The 15,574-nt window shown below is 42.5% G+C and overlaps 3 protein-coding genes and 1 non-coding gene across 4 annotated transcripts; 3 read left to right on the top strand and 1 right to left on the bottom strand.

Moving 5' to 3' along the window:
* The first annotated feature begins 548 nt into the window (after positions 1–548).
* Positions 549–620, top strand: trnap-ugg (transfer RNA proline (anticodon UGG)). Its single transcript has one exon. It is a non-coding gene; the product is annotated as a tRNA-Pro (tRNA).
* A 5,006-nt stretch (positions 621–5,626) lies between these two features.
* Positions 5,627–6,322, top strand: LOC136959177 (transcription factor Sox-14). Its single transcript, XM_067253437.1, has one exon. The coding sequence runs from the start codon at positions 5,627–5,629 to the stop codon at positions 6,320–6,322; it is 696 nt and encodes a 231-aa protein (XP_067109538.1).
* Positions 6,323–7,898: 1,576 nt separating this feature from the next.
* On the top strand, positions 7,899–9,905 carry cldn18 (claudin 18). Its single transcript, XM_067253798.1, has 5 exons — positions 7,899–8,118; positions 8,874–9,038; positions 9,221–9,368; positions 9,585–9,695; positions 9,806–9,905. Exons 1-5 carry the CDS (start codon positions 7,899–7,901, stop codon positions 9,903–9,905), a joined length of 744 nt encoding a protein of 247 aa, XP_067109899.1.
* A 507-nt stretch (positions 9,906–10,412) lies between these two features.
* On the bottom strand, positions 10,413–15,548 carry selenof (selenoprotein F). The gene is made up of 5 exons (XM_067253286.1): positions 15,441–15,548; positions 14,647–14,814; positions 11,788–11,851; positions 11,482–11,531; positions 10,413–11,055 (listed from the first exon to the last, which is right to left on the bottom strand). The coding sequence occupies exons 1-5, from the start codon at positions 15,525–15,527 to the stop codon at positions 10,924–10,926; spliced, it is 501 nt and encodes a 166-aa protein (XP_067109387.1). The 5' UTR covers positions 15,528–15,548; the 3' UTR covers positions 10,413–10,923.
* Between the last annotated feature and the right edge of the window lie 26 nt (positions 15,549–15,574).

Below are 15,574 nucleotides of genomic sequence, written 5' to 3' on the forward strand. Positions count from 1 at the left end.
GATAAGGATGCCTCCTGGACGCCTCCCTGGTGAGGTGTTCTGGGCACGTCCCACCAGGAAGAGGCCTCGGGGAAGACCCAGGACACGTTGGAGGGACTATGTCTCTCGGCTGGCCTGGGAACACCTCGGGGTCCCCCAGGAAGAGCTGGTGGAAGTGGCCGGGGAGAGGGAAGTCTGGGCCTCCCTGCTTAGGTTGCTGCCCCCGCAACCCAACCCCAGGAAAAGCGGCAGATGATGGATGGATAAATAGTGATTAAAAGCCAAGATGTTTGTATGAGTTGGTTTATGTATCCATGAAGATCTACAGAATTTTCTTTTGGTTGCTCATGTACACATTTTGATTATGGGAAAACACGGATTAAACCTGTGTAAGATATGTAAGGATATACCAAACCATTTCATATTAGTTACATTATAATTAAAAAAATTGTATACCAAAGCCAATTTTATTCACAAATAAAATATCAAATTAGTATAAATCTAAAACTGTTGAACTAACATTGGTTATTTAAAGATCATATAAGTAAAATATAAATCACATATACAGTGGCTCGTTGGTCTAGGGGTATGATTCTCGCTTTGGGTGCGAGAGGTCCCGGGTTCAAATCCCGGACGAGCCCTCCTTTTTTTAGAAGACTACTGATTAGAAAGAATATTAACATTGATTACTTTGAACCGTTCTTGTAAAACACTTATATCACTTCTATGTTTGTAGTCTGTACATCATGTCTGGAGTGCACAATCTTTAAGCTGTAATACTTGTCATTTGATCTTCTCATGGTGTTAGATATACTGATCTCTTGTGGCCCTACTCAGTACTACCACTGTATTATTATTTTGTATTTGTCTTACTGGTAGCTAGTTCAAATACATTACACTATTTTCGAAAAACTAAAAGTGAGACATTTTCATTCAAGTTTATTGTGTAATTTGACAGAAAGCTCTCTCTCCACCCCACACACACCTTCCAAGATTCCACAGTCTCCACCCTCCACAAATCACTCCTTACTGTCACAGTGAGCATATCATAGCCCTGGGGGAACACTGTTTTCATTATATCATAAGCCTCTTAGTGGCTCCACACTGTCACTTGGCCTGTATTAGGAAGCAAATGGATATTGTCTGTATTTGAAGTGTCTCTCCTAGTACACATGCCTGTTCTACTCTGAATACGAAAGAAAAAGCTGATAATTCCAAGCATTTTACCTGGCCGCTAAAGTGTAATCCTCTCAAATCTAAAGGGGGAGGGGGGGCGGGATAGCTGATCGTTTCTGTTTTGTGTGCCCTAGAAAATAGTGAGACGGAGAGAGAAGGAAGAAACAGATACAATTGTTAGTTAGAGCGGAGCCATCCCATATATACCCATGCTAATATATGTACTTTTTTACATAATTGTAAATTTCATTCTACAATATACATTTGATTTATATTGCCATTATTTAAAGTACAATGCTATTGTAATTTATGGTGGCATCAGGTTACACTGTCCCTCCACGCCACCATGCCACCATACCACCATACAACCATCTCCTGCCACCCCCTTGCCACCCCAAGTGAAAATATCTATATCTGCCCCTGCTTTCCTTCACTCTGTGTCATCAATCAAGAGTGTTGGCACATAACTTTCTCATCCGACTTTATTTCTCCCTCTGTGCTCTGAAAAAAAGTAATCCAACAACCTAAAGTGACACTAAATCAGACAAAAACATGACTCTTGCTGAGCTCTTTATGCTGCCAATGACTTCATACACTCATCTGCATACAGTACAGGCTTGCATGTAATCAACGAAGCGTCTAATGCTTGAAGGTATTAATGAATTTCCTCTGCTGGAATCCTAACAGATGATCCCACAGGCGATCAAGTATGAGTCAAGTACGGGTCTCCTTTGCTGGTCTCGGTGTAGATACAGACCCCTGTCAGCCGACTCCTGCAGGTAATTAATCCAACAAAAGAGGATTAATTCAACTCATGTTAGATCTTCTTTTTCTTTGGATCTTGTTCAGGAACGGCCCGTGTAGCAAATTTAGTCATTCGTGAATCGAGAAAGTAATTATGGATGACACGTTTCACACATTTGAATCGTTTATTTTGGTACTTTTAGAGTTGTTAGAATTTCCTTCTTGAGTTTCCTTCTACCGTAATTCCTTCAAAGACTTTATTATAATCTTTGACCTTGTTTAATGTTTTTCATGGAAGATCATTCGTTTTGTTCCAGAGTAGGTACATGGGCCATTTGCTCAGATTGCTTAGTGTCAACATAGACCCTGAGATTCGCAGGGGGGGAATAATCAACTGAACTATGAATCAGAAGCTACTCTAGCTTAGGCGTCCTCTCAGCTTCCTCCTAAACCTGTCTGCCATTTAAAATAAGCATCACCCTGCTTAGCCTGCACCTCTACTTCCAAGCTGCACTTAATTTACTGCAGGACATTTTAAATCTCTAGCCTGCATGACGCTGAGTCGCTGACAAATGCCTGGTTGCAAATGTATCTCATTGACTGCTGACTGTGCTATTACAAGCTTGCTGATAGGCCCCTACAGTAATGTTGCCCTCAGGTTTATCCTCAGATGGTGGAAGTGTATTAATTTAGTTAGGCCACAAGTGCTTGCAAGCGGGGTAGATCGCTCCCAACCCCCTTTGGGATTGGAGCTGTCTGCCACAGAGCGAAAGCATATTCCACCATCAATGTGTCAGAGGGAAAGCTATTAAAACCGCTTTACTTTTCCTAAGTCTCATGAGAATAAGCACAAAGATTTTGTGAAATCCCCCCCTCCCCCCCCCCCCCCGAGCCATGGGGAGCCATGAAATGTTTCCTAATATACAGCTCAGAGGTGTCAGAAACTCTTGTTGCACTTCAAATGTGTTTTAAGACACCTTGAAAAATGTTACTGCCAGGGTGTTTGTGTATTTATGGGTAGCTGAAATGACAAATTTAAAAGTTAGGTTTTTAAAGAACTTTCCATACACTTCCATTCAATTTGAGATATGGGTGAATAATTTCAGATGTGACCCATCTGGCAACATGTTTGTCAAAAATGATGGTACGACATTGTAGGATTGGTGCAACATTTGACAATGCATGGTGAAAAATACAGCAAACAATAATCAAATTGGTCAAATAATAATAATAAAGAAATTCTGAGCTTTAACCCCCCCCCCCAAAGAAGTAGATTAAGTACATCTGACAATGTGAATCACTGCATTGCTTGGCCCACATCCCTACCCGCTTCATCCTCTATCTGTCCTACTGTCTTATCTGTCTCCTGTGTGGAGCAAGGTTTTGTACGTGTGTGTCAATAATCCATTACTGCCCTGTGCTCTTCCCTGGCGAATCCAGCTGTTCTGCACTAAGATAGTGAGAGAAGAATGCTTGCTGAATGCTAGTCTGACTCATGTAGGCATAGGCCCTACATGCTCGTAAAATGCATGGTACCTTTCCTTTGCCTCACCTTAGCCACCTTACATACCTACATTCCACGATTTCCTTATCGGTCTAAAACCGCACTTGTAGAATACAGAAGGACACCAAAAATATGGTAAGAATTCCAAATGATTGTAGCTACATGAGAACCGGGGGACTTTTGTAACTCACTGGAGTTGCTTTTATCGAACAGAGAGTGGGACCAGACGCTACAACCATCCTCGTCTCCATGCTCCTCTTTCATTTCCTTTTCACCCCCAGGTCTTTTGTACCTGTCAATTTCTTTCTCCACCGTGACTCCTTAATCCACCTGAGTGCATGGAGGACAGTTTTGACATAAGAGGAAAAGATAGACTCCCAAGGACCAGTATCTTTCAGAGCTCGGAGGATAACCGGATTATGTGAGCCATTTTGTGCTGTTGGCAGTTTTTCTTATTACCCTGGGCTTTTCCTCATTTTCTGAGCTGAAACGCTGTCCTCAGTGTTCATCGTGGCACCAAATAATACTTACACAAACAGACTGTACTGAAAACAATGCATCTAACATAACCCTTGCGCAGAAAACATTTTCACATGAATATGAATCAGCTCCCCGCTGACAAGAAAGTATATGGGATATTATCAATATCTCAGTTATCAGATGATTGGATTAAGTTAATCACATTTCAATTTCTATGTGTCTATGAGATGCAATTTCCTGAAAGAATATCTCAAGCAAACTCCTTTGAAATAAAGCACTGCCAAGATGTTATTTTGTTGAGGTAATCAGTCGCGCTGCATGCTCAGTGCCTCCTGTGTCAGAGTTAAACCCATCGTAGATAACATGGCAACGGGGCACTGTGGATTCACTGACCCCTGCCGCCAGCCAGTTTATCGCTGCAGCCTGTACCTATAGGGGCACAGCCTGGACTCCAAAGATGCATCGAATATCTTTATCATGTCTGCCTGTCATGGTGTGCACTGCCTGGTCTTTTATGTCCCTTTTTCTACCTTTGAAGTGGCCCGCAGTGCCACCAATGTACATTTGAACCAAACAATGACCCCATTCTGGTCCCATATTCACACTACACACTATGCTGTTATTCTGATTCACTGGCTCAAGTCTATCCACAGACAGACATTGTCCTGCCTTGATTGTAATTTTCCATTTAGTGTAAGCCCTGATAGACCATGTAGGGTGGCAAGCCAGAGATTTCTTCTTATGCAAAGACACCAGAGAAGTACTGCATAGAGTTTTAGCTAACTAGCATACCTTTGAGATTATTCTTCAGTTTATCACCAAGCTCTTTTGAACATACTGTAGTGTAGGATTTGCACTTTTTTAGTTATTTGCAGTGCCACTGTGGCAATGACATTCAAGAATTTTATCAATGTCATGGAATGTATTTCTTTGATCAGATAAAAATAGTAATTACCAACACATAGTAATAAATCTAATGGTCCAGGAACTGTGAATTATGTCTGTGATTAGTATTGATTATGATGGCTTGGTGATATGAATCAGCTCGTAATGAAAAATGGCATTTGAGGAATCGTTCCCGAGTTTATATCTATCTGTAAACTTCCATACAAAGGTTGGACTGTGGGACCCCACCGTTAAATATTATACAGTATATTTGTCACAAACAAACAAGTTTTTTTTGTCTCTGAGGTGGGACCATGGTCAACACAACATCAGATGCTGTGTTTGTTAGGAGGAGAAAAGCTACGGACACTGCCAAGATACTATTCCTTAGTTGGGGACACAACATATGTAATCTTTGAAAAAATATGGCTTAGGGATGAGGGGGTTGCTGTGGAAAAAAAATTGTTTCCCTCACAAAACTTCCCCCCTTGCACAGCTACTTTTTAAAGGGATTACAGCCCTCTTCGCTTTCCTATTGGCCTAGCAGGATGTGACAGTTCTGTGATGATGTCCTGCTCAGCACCATCAATACCTTTGAACTCAATCTTATTTGGCTCTCATCCATGCACCTTCCTGCAGCCTTTTCAGGTGCAACTCGTATTTGGAGTGTTAGTTAATACCGAGCGCACTTCATGAATTTCTAACGGGAATGCTTACTTTTTGATTCAAGTATTTTGTTTTGACTTGTTACTTGAACCCCATCACGCACCAGAGGAGCATGAACTGGTGGAGAGGTGAATAAATAATTTTGGGAGTTTTACAGTTTTGGTGTGACATATGTCACCTTGCGCGATAGTCATGGCAAAACCTTTAGATCATATCAAGAGACCTATGAACGCTTTTATGGTGTGGTCCCGTGGCCAAAGGCGAAAGATGGCACTGGAAAATCCTAAAATGCACAATTCAGAAATCAGCAAAAGACTTGGTGCGGAATGGAAGTTGCTTTCTGAGTCAGAAAAGCGACCGTACATCGACGAGGCCAAGAGATTGCGCGCGCAACACATGAAAGAGTACCCGGACTACAAGTACAGACCCCGGCGCAAACCCAAGAGTTTGATGAAAAAGGACCGCTTCGTTTTTCCATTGCAGTTCTTCGGGGATGCAGAACACTTGAAAGGTTTCTCCACGGACTCCCTCCTAGCCTCTGCAGAGAAAGCCAGAGCTTTCATTCCGCCGACATCATCACCATACTCTCTCCTTGACCCTGGCCAGTTCAGCACTGGCGCTGTCCAGAGGATGTCGGAAGTACCTCATACCTTGGCTGCTAACGCCTTGCCCTACGCTCACTCTTTCGGATATCAGACTGGACCTTTTGGAAGTTTAGGTTGCCCAAGCCAGCACACTCACACTCATCCTTCACCTGCAAATCCGGGGTACGTGGTGCCCTGTAACTGCAGCGCATGGTCAACGACGAGTTTACAGCCTCAGGTAGCTTACATCCTTTTTCCAGGTATGTCCAAAACTGGGATAGACTCGTACTCCTCGGCTCATTAACTGTGACTGTAACTGTCTGCCCTGCGAGCCTTTGGGAAAACGACGCAAGTACAGCAGTTAATTTCATGAATGAGAAAAAGGACAACTTTTTTGGTCAAGGAGGACTTGGTTAAGTACATAGTACATTAACCTAAAAAATATTTATTTACTGTACGTAGACCTGTACGAATCTTCCAATTGTCTTTAATTCTTGGGGTCTGGTTTGATGACATATAATGCATTGTTAGAGAAAACGTTTGAAAATAATGATTTTGAACATGATATAGGTGTTTAACTTGAAATTGTATTACAGTTATTGGTTTGAAGATGTATACAATTTCCTCAATTGATTCAAAAAAGGATTTTAACAAAATAGACAATTTTGATAATTTGATAAAAAACATTTTTTGCAAACCTCTTCTGGACATTAAGCTACAAATCACTTGATCCTCATGTTTAAATAATGTATGTACCGTAATAAATTATTTTTTTCTTCCTATACATTGTACTGTAATATGACTTGGATTTATAATAAAACATGCAATGGATGCCTCTCTCATGTCACTCCTAAATGTATCAAAATAGTCATTCATGTTGTCTACTTTATGTTCCATGTTACGTGTTGTGTTTCTGTTGTGTCTGAATAACCTAAACATTATGATTGGAACATTGTGTGGCACTTTCATGGGGATTCTTTTTTTTTAAGGCTGTCAAGAGTTTCATTCTCATTGACATTTTGAATACATTTTAGTTGTTTGTCTAATGGTATTGATCAACATGTGAGTTACACTTGTGCTGCCCACTGTTGATTAGCCTGTAATTAGAAATGTGTTTTTGAAGAAGCACAGATCGATTGTTTCTTTGTGTTCAGTTTGTAGCTTATTTGGTGAATTTTGTGCGTGTGTTTGTGTGTGTGGGAGAGGCTTGCAACAGAGAAAGGAACAGAAACCCTACATTCACCTGCCCACTCCACTTCTGGTGACTGATAAGGCTGAATCATGTGACTCAAATTAGTCTCTGTTTGCTTCTTGATGTAGGGCTTGGTCAAAATCTATGAATTAAATATTAACAAAACAGTACATCAAGTCAAATTCATTTATAGGTGACTGTCAGGGGCCTATAGGTATTGCTCATACCCAATAATTTAATATGCAACTCCACTTAGATGAGCACAGATCATCACATGGTCTAACTGTCGGTCTGTCTGTTCTGTTAGTGGGGTTAGTTCTTCCCCTGTGTCAGTGCGTACTGTTAGAGTGACTGTGTCCATTTTGGTGAACACACACATCATGAGAAGCGTTTGAAAGCTCTTATTTGCTTTCCCTGTCGACCGTTGGTTCTCATGAAAGGTACTAGGTGCTCCTATCTCCACTGTGACCACATCTCTGAGCGGAACCCTGTCAAGAGTGTGCATGTGAGCCCTGACGTGTACGTGGCCAACTCATGCCATGTCTCGGCGGGTGAAACTCGGAGGCCCCTCCCTTCTGCGTCAGTCTCACCACCACCCCGGCCGCTGCCCACCTCAGTCACACTTGATCTTCCTAAACCAAGCACATACACACACTCTCAGGCCCACTCAGCTCACACCGCAGAGACCATGGCCCCTACCGCTCTCCAGACAGGTGGCTTCGTCCTGGGGCTGCTCGGCGCGGCAGCCATCATCGCCGCCACAGGCATGAACAACTGGAGTGCCAAGGATCGCCAGGGCGACGTGGTGACCTCGGTGTACACCTACAAGGGTCTGTGGCAGGACTGTGAGACCACCTCCGCAGGAATGACTGAATGCAGGCCCCTCTACGGCCTCCTTGGATTCTCAGGTAAGGAGACGGGCTGGGAGAGCCAGCTCAATTCTGATTAGGAGGCCTTTTTTCAAGCATATGACAGAAAAGTTCACATGAATGCTGTTTGCCCCAACGTTAGGGACAACTGAGGCTGAGTTGTACTGTGGGTCTGATTTGACCAAGGTGGTCCCTTTGTTAAAGGTTATGCTTGAGGGGTGTGCTCTGTCAGATGTTGAAGTGTCCAGGACACCTATAGATTTGTAAGAGTCCATCAAAATCACAGCCGAGTGTGTAAGTGAGGGAGTCGATTTTTTGTAGTAAATATCGTTTAAAGAAAATACATTTAAATATAATATAAATACATTTTCAAAAACTTTTAAATTGATCATAAACAGTATGTTGTTTTCTTGCATGAACCGTAAGAGCAAATAGGCCCAATAGTGAAATTGGGCATTGTTTTGCGTTGTTCCGTTTTTTATTTCCGTGATCTCCCCAAATGAACTCCTGCCCATGTACCTTGCTTGTACCTGTGAGTATTTACTTTAGCACCTGTGAATAATGGTAACTCTGCCAGGCCCATGCTCAGTCAACACTGTTATCAGTGACAAACGAATTAGCAACCATTAGATCAAACATCTCATTCATTACAATTCCCTTTCTACTGTATAAAAATATGTATTTTGGATGGGCAAATATATCATGTATATATTGTTTGTTCCACTTGTTTGTCAGTGAAGTCGGTCTGAATTTGCCACAAATGTTTGTCTGCTGTGGTCTTGGTTATCTCCCAGGTACCTTTCAAGCTGTGAGAGCACTGATGATCGTGGGTGTGGTTCTGGGTGTCATTGGGACAATGATATCCGTGTTCTCCCTGAAGTGCCTCAAAATAGGAAGCATGGAGGACTCATCCAAAGCTAAGATGACTCTTACTGCTGGGATCATGTTCATCATTGCCGGTAAGAGTGAGGGAAGTATGTACACTATTTAAATAGGGAAATTAAACAGTGAATGTTGATACTCAACCTCGGTTATTGTTGCCCTTTGTAACATATTAGTTTGTTGGTGGACTTGGGTACATAAAGATGTAATATAAATCTTCCCTTGCACGCTCACTCATTCCCTGCCTTCTATCTCTCAGGTGCTTGTGCCCTTGTAGGAGCCTCCATCTACGCCAATCAGATTGTGGCTAGTTTCATGATTACCACCAACCAAAACTATGGAGGGGGGATGGGGATGGGAGGAATGGGAGGAATGGGAGGAATGGGAGGGATGGGAGGGATGCCCAGGTAAGGAAAACATTTCCTTTGTGTTTACACAGCCATATTTGGTATAGAAGACTTCTTGTCATATTCTCCACCCTTTGATCTTGCTGTGCCCTCCCCCACGTCTATTTAAAAGCATTTGACTGGCGTAAGCATAAGAGTAGTGGATATCTAAGTGAAAAGAGTGGATGATGATGAGTCACTTCGCTGTTAATCTGAATATGCTTTATCTCATGCCAGGTACACATTTGGGCCTGCCCTCTTTGTAGCCTGGATAGGCGGGGCTGTGCTGTGTGTGGGCGGAGTCCTGAAGTGTGTGGCCTTCAGAGGTATGCTGCCTGACAAGGCAAGGTTAGTACATCACGGTCAGTCATTGATATACAGAAGTAGCGTATGTTTTTGTTCAAAACTCTTGCTCAAATCCTAGTTTGTGATGTATTAACACCATGCCCTGTATCCAGCTACCCAGGAGTGGCCTACAAATCCCAGGTCCATAACAAGCCTGTGTATGACGACGCTCATTCAGAGAGTGGGAAGAAAGAGAATCTGAAATATGTATAATTTTCAATGTTTAGAGAAATCCTGCTCCATTTTCATATAATACATGCTTGCAAGTCTTTTGTCCCACAGTACAGAGAGCAAAATGTATATTTAAATGTGTATTGTTTTATTGGATTTTTTTAATGCTGGTGTAAAAATTGTAGACACTTGTAAGCTATAATACTCTATTATAGCTCGTATGCCATTGTGATAGCACATTTGTATCGCTAAGTTTCCTAAATAAATTCCTAAATGTTAAACTTGTTGCCTTGGCTGATGAGATGGAAATGTTCCGGTTACAGAACAACATCACGATGCACTTATAATAAATACATTGATAAATTGTAATACAATTGTAAACCACTAGACGGCAAGAGTGCTTTAACCTTTGCTTGCAAATGACTTGAATTGACTGCAGAAACTCATGAGCTTTACACAAGTTCCCAATCCAGGGAAAAGAGACACATGCATTGTCCCTGGGTTAAATAGCCCTGCCGGAAAGAAAACAGACAAAGGTTTTTTCATGATCATACATTTATTTTTTTGCTCCCCCCCCTTACTTACACACAATCAGTGGAACCCAGCCTCTTGCCATAGCAAGATATCCAGAGTAGCACATAGACACATCAGACCTCACATTCCAGGTTTGGTTTACTGTAAGGCCTTCACAAAAGTGCGCTTCTCAAAAATATCTGCCAGTGGCTAGCCACCAGGACCCCCTCAGGCCAACAATCCCATGGCTGACACAAAGTTTTATGATCAAAAAACACTACAGATATCAGACGAATAGGAGGGGGGGAAATAAACAAATTACAAAAAAAGTTGACCACCAGTTTCAATCTCTTGCTTTAGGCTTACCTTGAAATCGTTTAAAGGCAATTCTACATTTCTAGACACTTGTGAAGATGAATGTCATTGTTGTCAGGTAAAAAAAAAGGTATTTAAACAGTGCAGTCAATTGAGCAGTTTATCATAAATGGTGTGCTCTAGTCAACCAACAAACAAATGTAAAAAAACAAAAAAAACACGGGTATAACCATTATATCCGCTCCAACTTCTCGCTCAGGAACTCCTCCACACTGTCGGTGTTCCACTTAAGGATGCTGAGTTCCTCAGCCATGTTCCCGTTATCGTCCAGCAGCTTGAGTACAGGGTCGGAGCCTCGCACGTACTGGAACCAAGCACAGAGGGGAACTATTAGGTCCTGACTAAGTATACAGAGTCTATACACAAACACACTGTGTATTATGTCTGTAATACCTCAACATTGTGTTTTAAACAACATAGCACTAAGTTATAAAGGCAAGTAAATTGGTAGGTACTCCACCCTCCCACCCATGGTACACTAGACCCAAAATATCCTCATAAAACACCCGAGTGTGTAGCTAAAAGCATGTTGAAGTAGATGAACCGTAATATTGGTTGACATTTCCTGCATGTCCTCCCCTCTCTCCTCTGCCTTTACCGTTTCTCTCTCCCCTTCCTTTCCTGTCCATCTCTAACTGTCACTAACCAATATAGCAGAAAAATATATATTTAAAAAACTAATAAAAACGCATGAAGGAGAATGGCATGAAATCAATAAATCGGTATTTACCTTCACTTGAAGACCCTTGAACATCTTCGGCTTGTCACTCCTGACAAAAGCTATGGAGAAAGAAAAGTCCCATTTTAGCAGGTGCAACTAATAATTTGATGTTAAATGCTCCTGTTGACTTTTTTTACTGTGTAAAAGCTACCAGGTGTAACACATTCTTGTAAGGATGTTGGCGTTAAAAGGGCAGCTGAACAGTTGTGAGCCCTAACAAACACAGCTGTCCCAAGCAAACACAGCTGTCTCCTTACACAACCAGACACCAAGAAGGCTAACTAGACGGGCTTATCGCCCCTGAGTTACACTCACCTTGGACTTGGGGGAACCTCCCCAATTTTCATCCACAGACCTCTAGGATGGCCCCTGGATAGAGCTGTAAGGAGAAGAGCAGAGCATTAGTCTGACTCAAGATGTCTATCCATATTGATCTTGTACTGTAATTAGGCCCTGGGAGCTTGCTTACGCCCCAAATCTAATTAGTCAACTGAAATGTCTTCCAGCCAACTCCATCATCAGCTCCTTACTCCACCAATGGCTTATTGAGATTCATGATCCGTGTGTCTATGTTGACCTACCGCTAGTCAGATGGTTGTAGCAGCTTATTGATGCTTGCATCTTAGCCATCAATACAGTGGGTCACTGTAACAGAGTAATGATGTTCTCCTCACTCAATACCTAAGCGCCTACAAGGTTCTATGATCACATCCTCCTGCAGACAAAATGAACACACTCTTTCTGAGAAGCAAGACCAGCCTCTCAAGACAATACATGTTCAGGCCTTCACCCTAATGCCCACACACAGAGAGGGGGACCTGGTGGCTGTGCTCTAAGATCATTTGATTCAGACAGTCTGATTCATAAACGTGTCCAGGCTATTTCTCAGGGTCATTAAACTGAGAATAGGAGGGAGGCTGACGAATGGCTGCTTTGTGGCTCACTTGTAATCAAACCTCCACACCAATATACAATAACTTAGAGGAAATTTGAGTGTCATGGCAGTATATCAGCATGGACTGGTATGCGGTAGGGCAAACTAATTTAATTACCCAGTCAAGCTGCCTTCCTTTAAGCCACTAGCATGACAAAATAGAGAAGGAAACGAATATGTAAAATATAAACCACCGTTCCACTGATTCTGTACGCATACTTTAACCCAGGTTAACTGATCCTGAGTCATGCATTCTAACCATTAACTTAATAGTTAAAGATGCTGTAAAGTGGAATTGAAAATGAGTTTTAAATTCATCACACCACAGCAGGGCTGGACTGGTAATCTGGCATACCGGGCATGGTGGGCCGACGCACTTGGGGCCGATATGATATTATTATTTATTTTTTTTACTTAAAATTGGCCATCGACCGGCCCATAAAGCACGGACAGCGGCCCATTGGTTAATTTTCCATACTGACACTGGGCTGGCCCAATCACATCTCTTAACAGGCTCCACCCCTCCCCCCCTTTTTCTTGTGTCAAAAAGATGGTGTACTGGTAGTTGGTGTCCGACCGATTGTGGTGGGCCGGTCTGAGCAAAACTGCCAGGGCCATTTTTTGTCCCAGTTAAGCCCTGCACCACAGAAGAATGTGTTGTCAACTACCCATCCAAATTCGAATGAGAAAAAAAACACAGACAAGTATGTTAAATTAGGCTTTGAAATCGTGAGAAAATCAGCTTCTCTGCTTGAGACTGGGGGGGCGTGTCACCTGAAGGAGCTGAAGCCCCGCCCCCTTTAATTTATTGAATTTAGCAACAACACTAGCTAAATCAATTGCAGATATCAGAACAGACCCAACTGCAGTCTCTGAGTGTTTTATGTGTTAATTACTTTGTCTTTGTACCAGCTGAGTAACAGAATGCAACCGTCTGTGATCTGACGTAGATAGGTCGCTGTGACGTAGATAGGTTGGGTTTTGCCCCGCTTAAACAAAACCTGAGCTGAAAACGGGAGAGAAACTGTCAACGGTCTAACTCCACATTTCAGTGCAACAAGGTTTTGGCGCTTTGCACATGCCTTCAGGAACTCATTTCACACGTATATAATGTACTGAGAAGAAAATCATGGAATTTGCTTTACAGCATCTTAAATAGTCATGTTCCATAACCCTGTGGTTACTTGCAAGTGTCTGAGCTTGCAGCCACATCAGCTTTAGGACTTCTGGAGAATGTGACGTAAACCCTTATTCTAATGGATTGAAAGCCTTTAGGTCAATGCTGGCATGCTACCCTAATGGGACACGGGTGACAGTAATGTTAGCTTGCAGAGAAGCAAAGGGCTAAGAGAGGGCCAAGCACAATGCTAAACCATTTCCTGAGAGGCATGCTTAACAGAAATACAATGTGTTCCACACTCAGCAAGCTCCACTCAAGACTATGGAAAGGTTGCATTTCTGTTTAATGACGCAACAGAATGTTGAGCTTGGATTTGATTTTAACCCTCGTGTTATCTTCGGGTCATTCTGACCCATCAGTCATTGTGACCCACCATCGTATTGTGACAACTTTACTGCATACAAAAACAAAGTGAAGCATTTTCTTTTAACCGTTGGGCTGTCTCAGACCCCCCACACTGCGAAGGTTAAAAGCAAATTATTTGTTTTTGTATTGGGTAAAATTGGGTAAACACAACGATGGTTCGTTATGAACCTTTGGGTCATGTGACCCGAAGGCAGCACGAGGGTTAAAGACAGATTTCTCAGAGCATTTTGTACTGTGTTGGCACAGGGTGAACTTTTGATAAAGGTTCATTGAAGAGGGGGGAAGCTTGATGCTTTTGGTTGCATTTTCAGGAGGTTTTTACATGAGCCAAAATGAAAATCAAGGCTGAGTTATAATCAAGAAGTCAAATGAGGTGTGCAGCTCACACACGCTTCCTGCGGACTCAGTCTCTCCCTCTCCTTGTTGCTAGGATACCACTGCACTCAGGGGGGAACAATCATTTGTTCCACAGCCTTTCTGTATCTCCTAAGTCTGGCACTGCAGGGAAACCTGTTGAGTGGCTGATAATTTCAAAGAACATGTATGGCGCTGGGTGGCCACAGCCAACAGTTGGCAATAACAATAAAAAACTGTAGTCAACTTTTATGAGATGCAGTCACAGCCATAATAAACATGTTGAACACTTGTGGCATGGAGGCTACTTCTTAAACCAAGTAGCTGATGATCCCCTCACCTTCCGGGATTCCATCTGGGCCTCCTGTTGACAGCATTGTCTACAGACAGGCTGGATCTGGCTCAGGCTGAACTCCCCCAGCAGGTCACAGGAACTACACAGGAGATTGCTGGAGAAACCCGTCTCCCTGCACGCCTCTGAGGACAGTTCTGCTCCATAGGCGGACAACTGAGAAGAGAAGTGAGAAGCATGCACACTGAAATATTAGGATTGGTTTTCCTCACCTGTTCCAACTAGACTTACAAACGTATTATGGTATATTGTGTATGTCGGAGTGCTCAGAAAAGTTGAAATATTTGTTTCCATATTAATGCCGATGGAGGAGTTCACATCCCTAGCTAAATACCCATTCTGTTTAAGGCTGCGAAGACCAGTCTAGCGAAATTAATAAAATCACCGACAGGAGGAGCGCATTCTGAAGATTTGGTCAGAAATCTCGCTGTACAGTAACGTTAGCTGGTTAGCTAGGATAGTCAGCTCGCAAGACAGTTTGAATATAACGGACTAATTTTACTAATATATTTGCTGCCAGGTAAAAACTAGACAACATAACGCTATAGATTTGTAGCTATCTACATCAACTGCGACAATTTCGATAAGCCACGTCATTCGAAGGATGTGTTAAGCGGCATAGCGCTGCCGCTGGTGGTGACAACTGGCTACGTAAGCTAGTCTGTCGATGCAGGGAACGCTGTTCAAAAACTATCCAGTGTTACGTCTGCAGATTGATTAGCTCTAATGTTCCTTACTTGGCCTGGATTTTAAAGAAAGCCTAACCATGTTTAATAACTTACTGTTTGTATAAGCGAAAGGAGCCACAGAAGATACACCTCCCCGGACATTTTGGAGCCGCTTTGATGCGGAAGAGCGTTTAGGACCATCTTATTACAACGAGGCTATGCTGTATTTTGCCTGATTTTTTGTTTGT

This window comes from Osmerus mordax, chromosome 16, assembly GCF_038355195.1.
Source record: "Osmerus mordax isolate fOsmMor3 chromosome 16, fOsmMor3.pri, whole genome shotgun sequence".
NCBI classification, from domain to species: Eukaryota; Metazoa; Chordata; class Actinopteri; order Osmeriformes; family Osmeridae; genus Osmerus; species Osmerus mordax.

Bases quoted from the DNA above. Each gene is read 5' to 3' on its own strand.
- cldn18 (XM_067253798.1), top strand. From the start codon at position 7,899: ATGGCCCCTACCGCTCTCCAGACAGGTGGCTTCGTCCTGGGGCTGCTC. The intron at 8,119-8,873 runs GTAAGGAGACGG...GTTATCTCCCAG, and splicing joins CGGCCTCCTTGGATTCTCAG to GTACCTTTCAAGCTGTGAGA. The intron at 9,369-9,584 runs GTAAGGAAAACA...ATCTCATGCCAG, and splicing joins GGGATGGGAGGGATGCCCAG to GTACACATTTGGGCCTGCCC.
- LOC136959177 (XM_067253437.1), top strand. From the start codon at position 5,627: ATGGCAAAACCTTTAGATCATATCAAGAGACCTATGAACGCTTTTATG.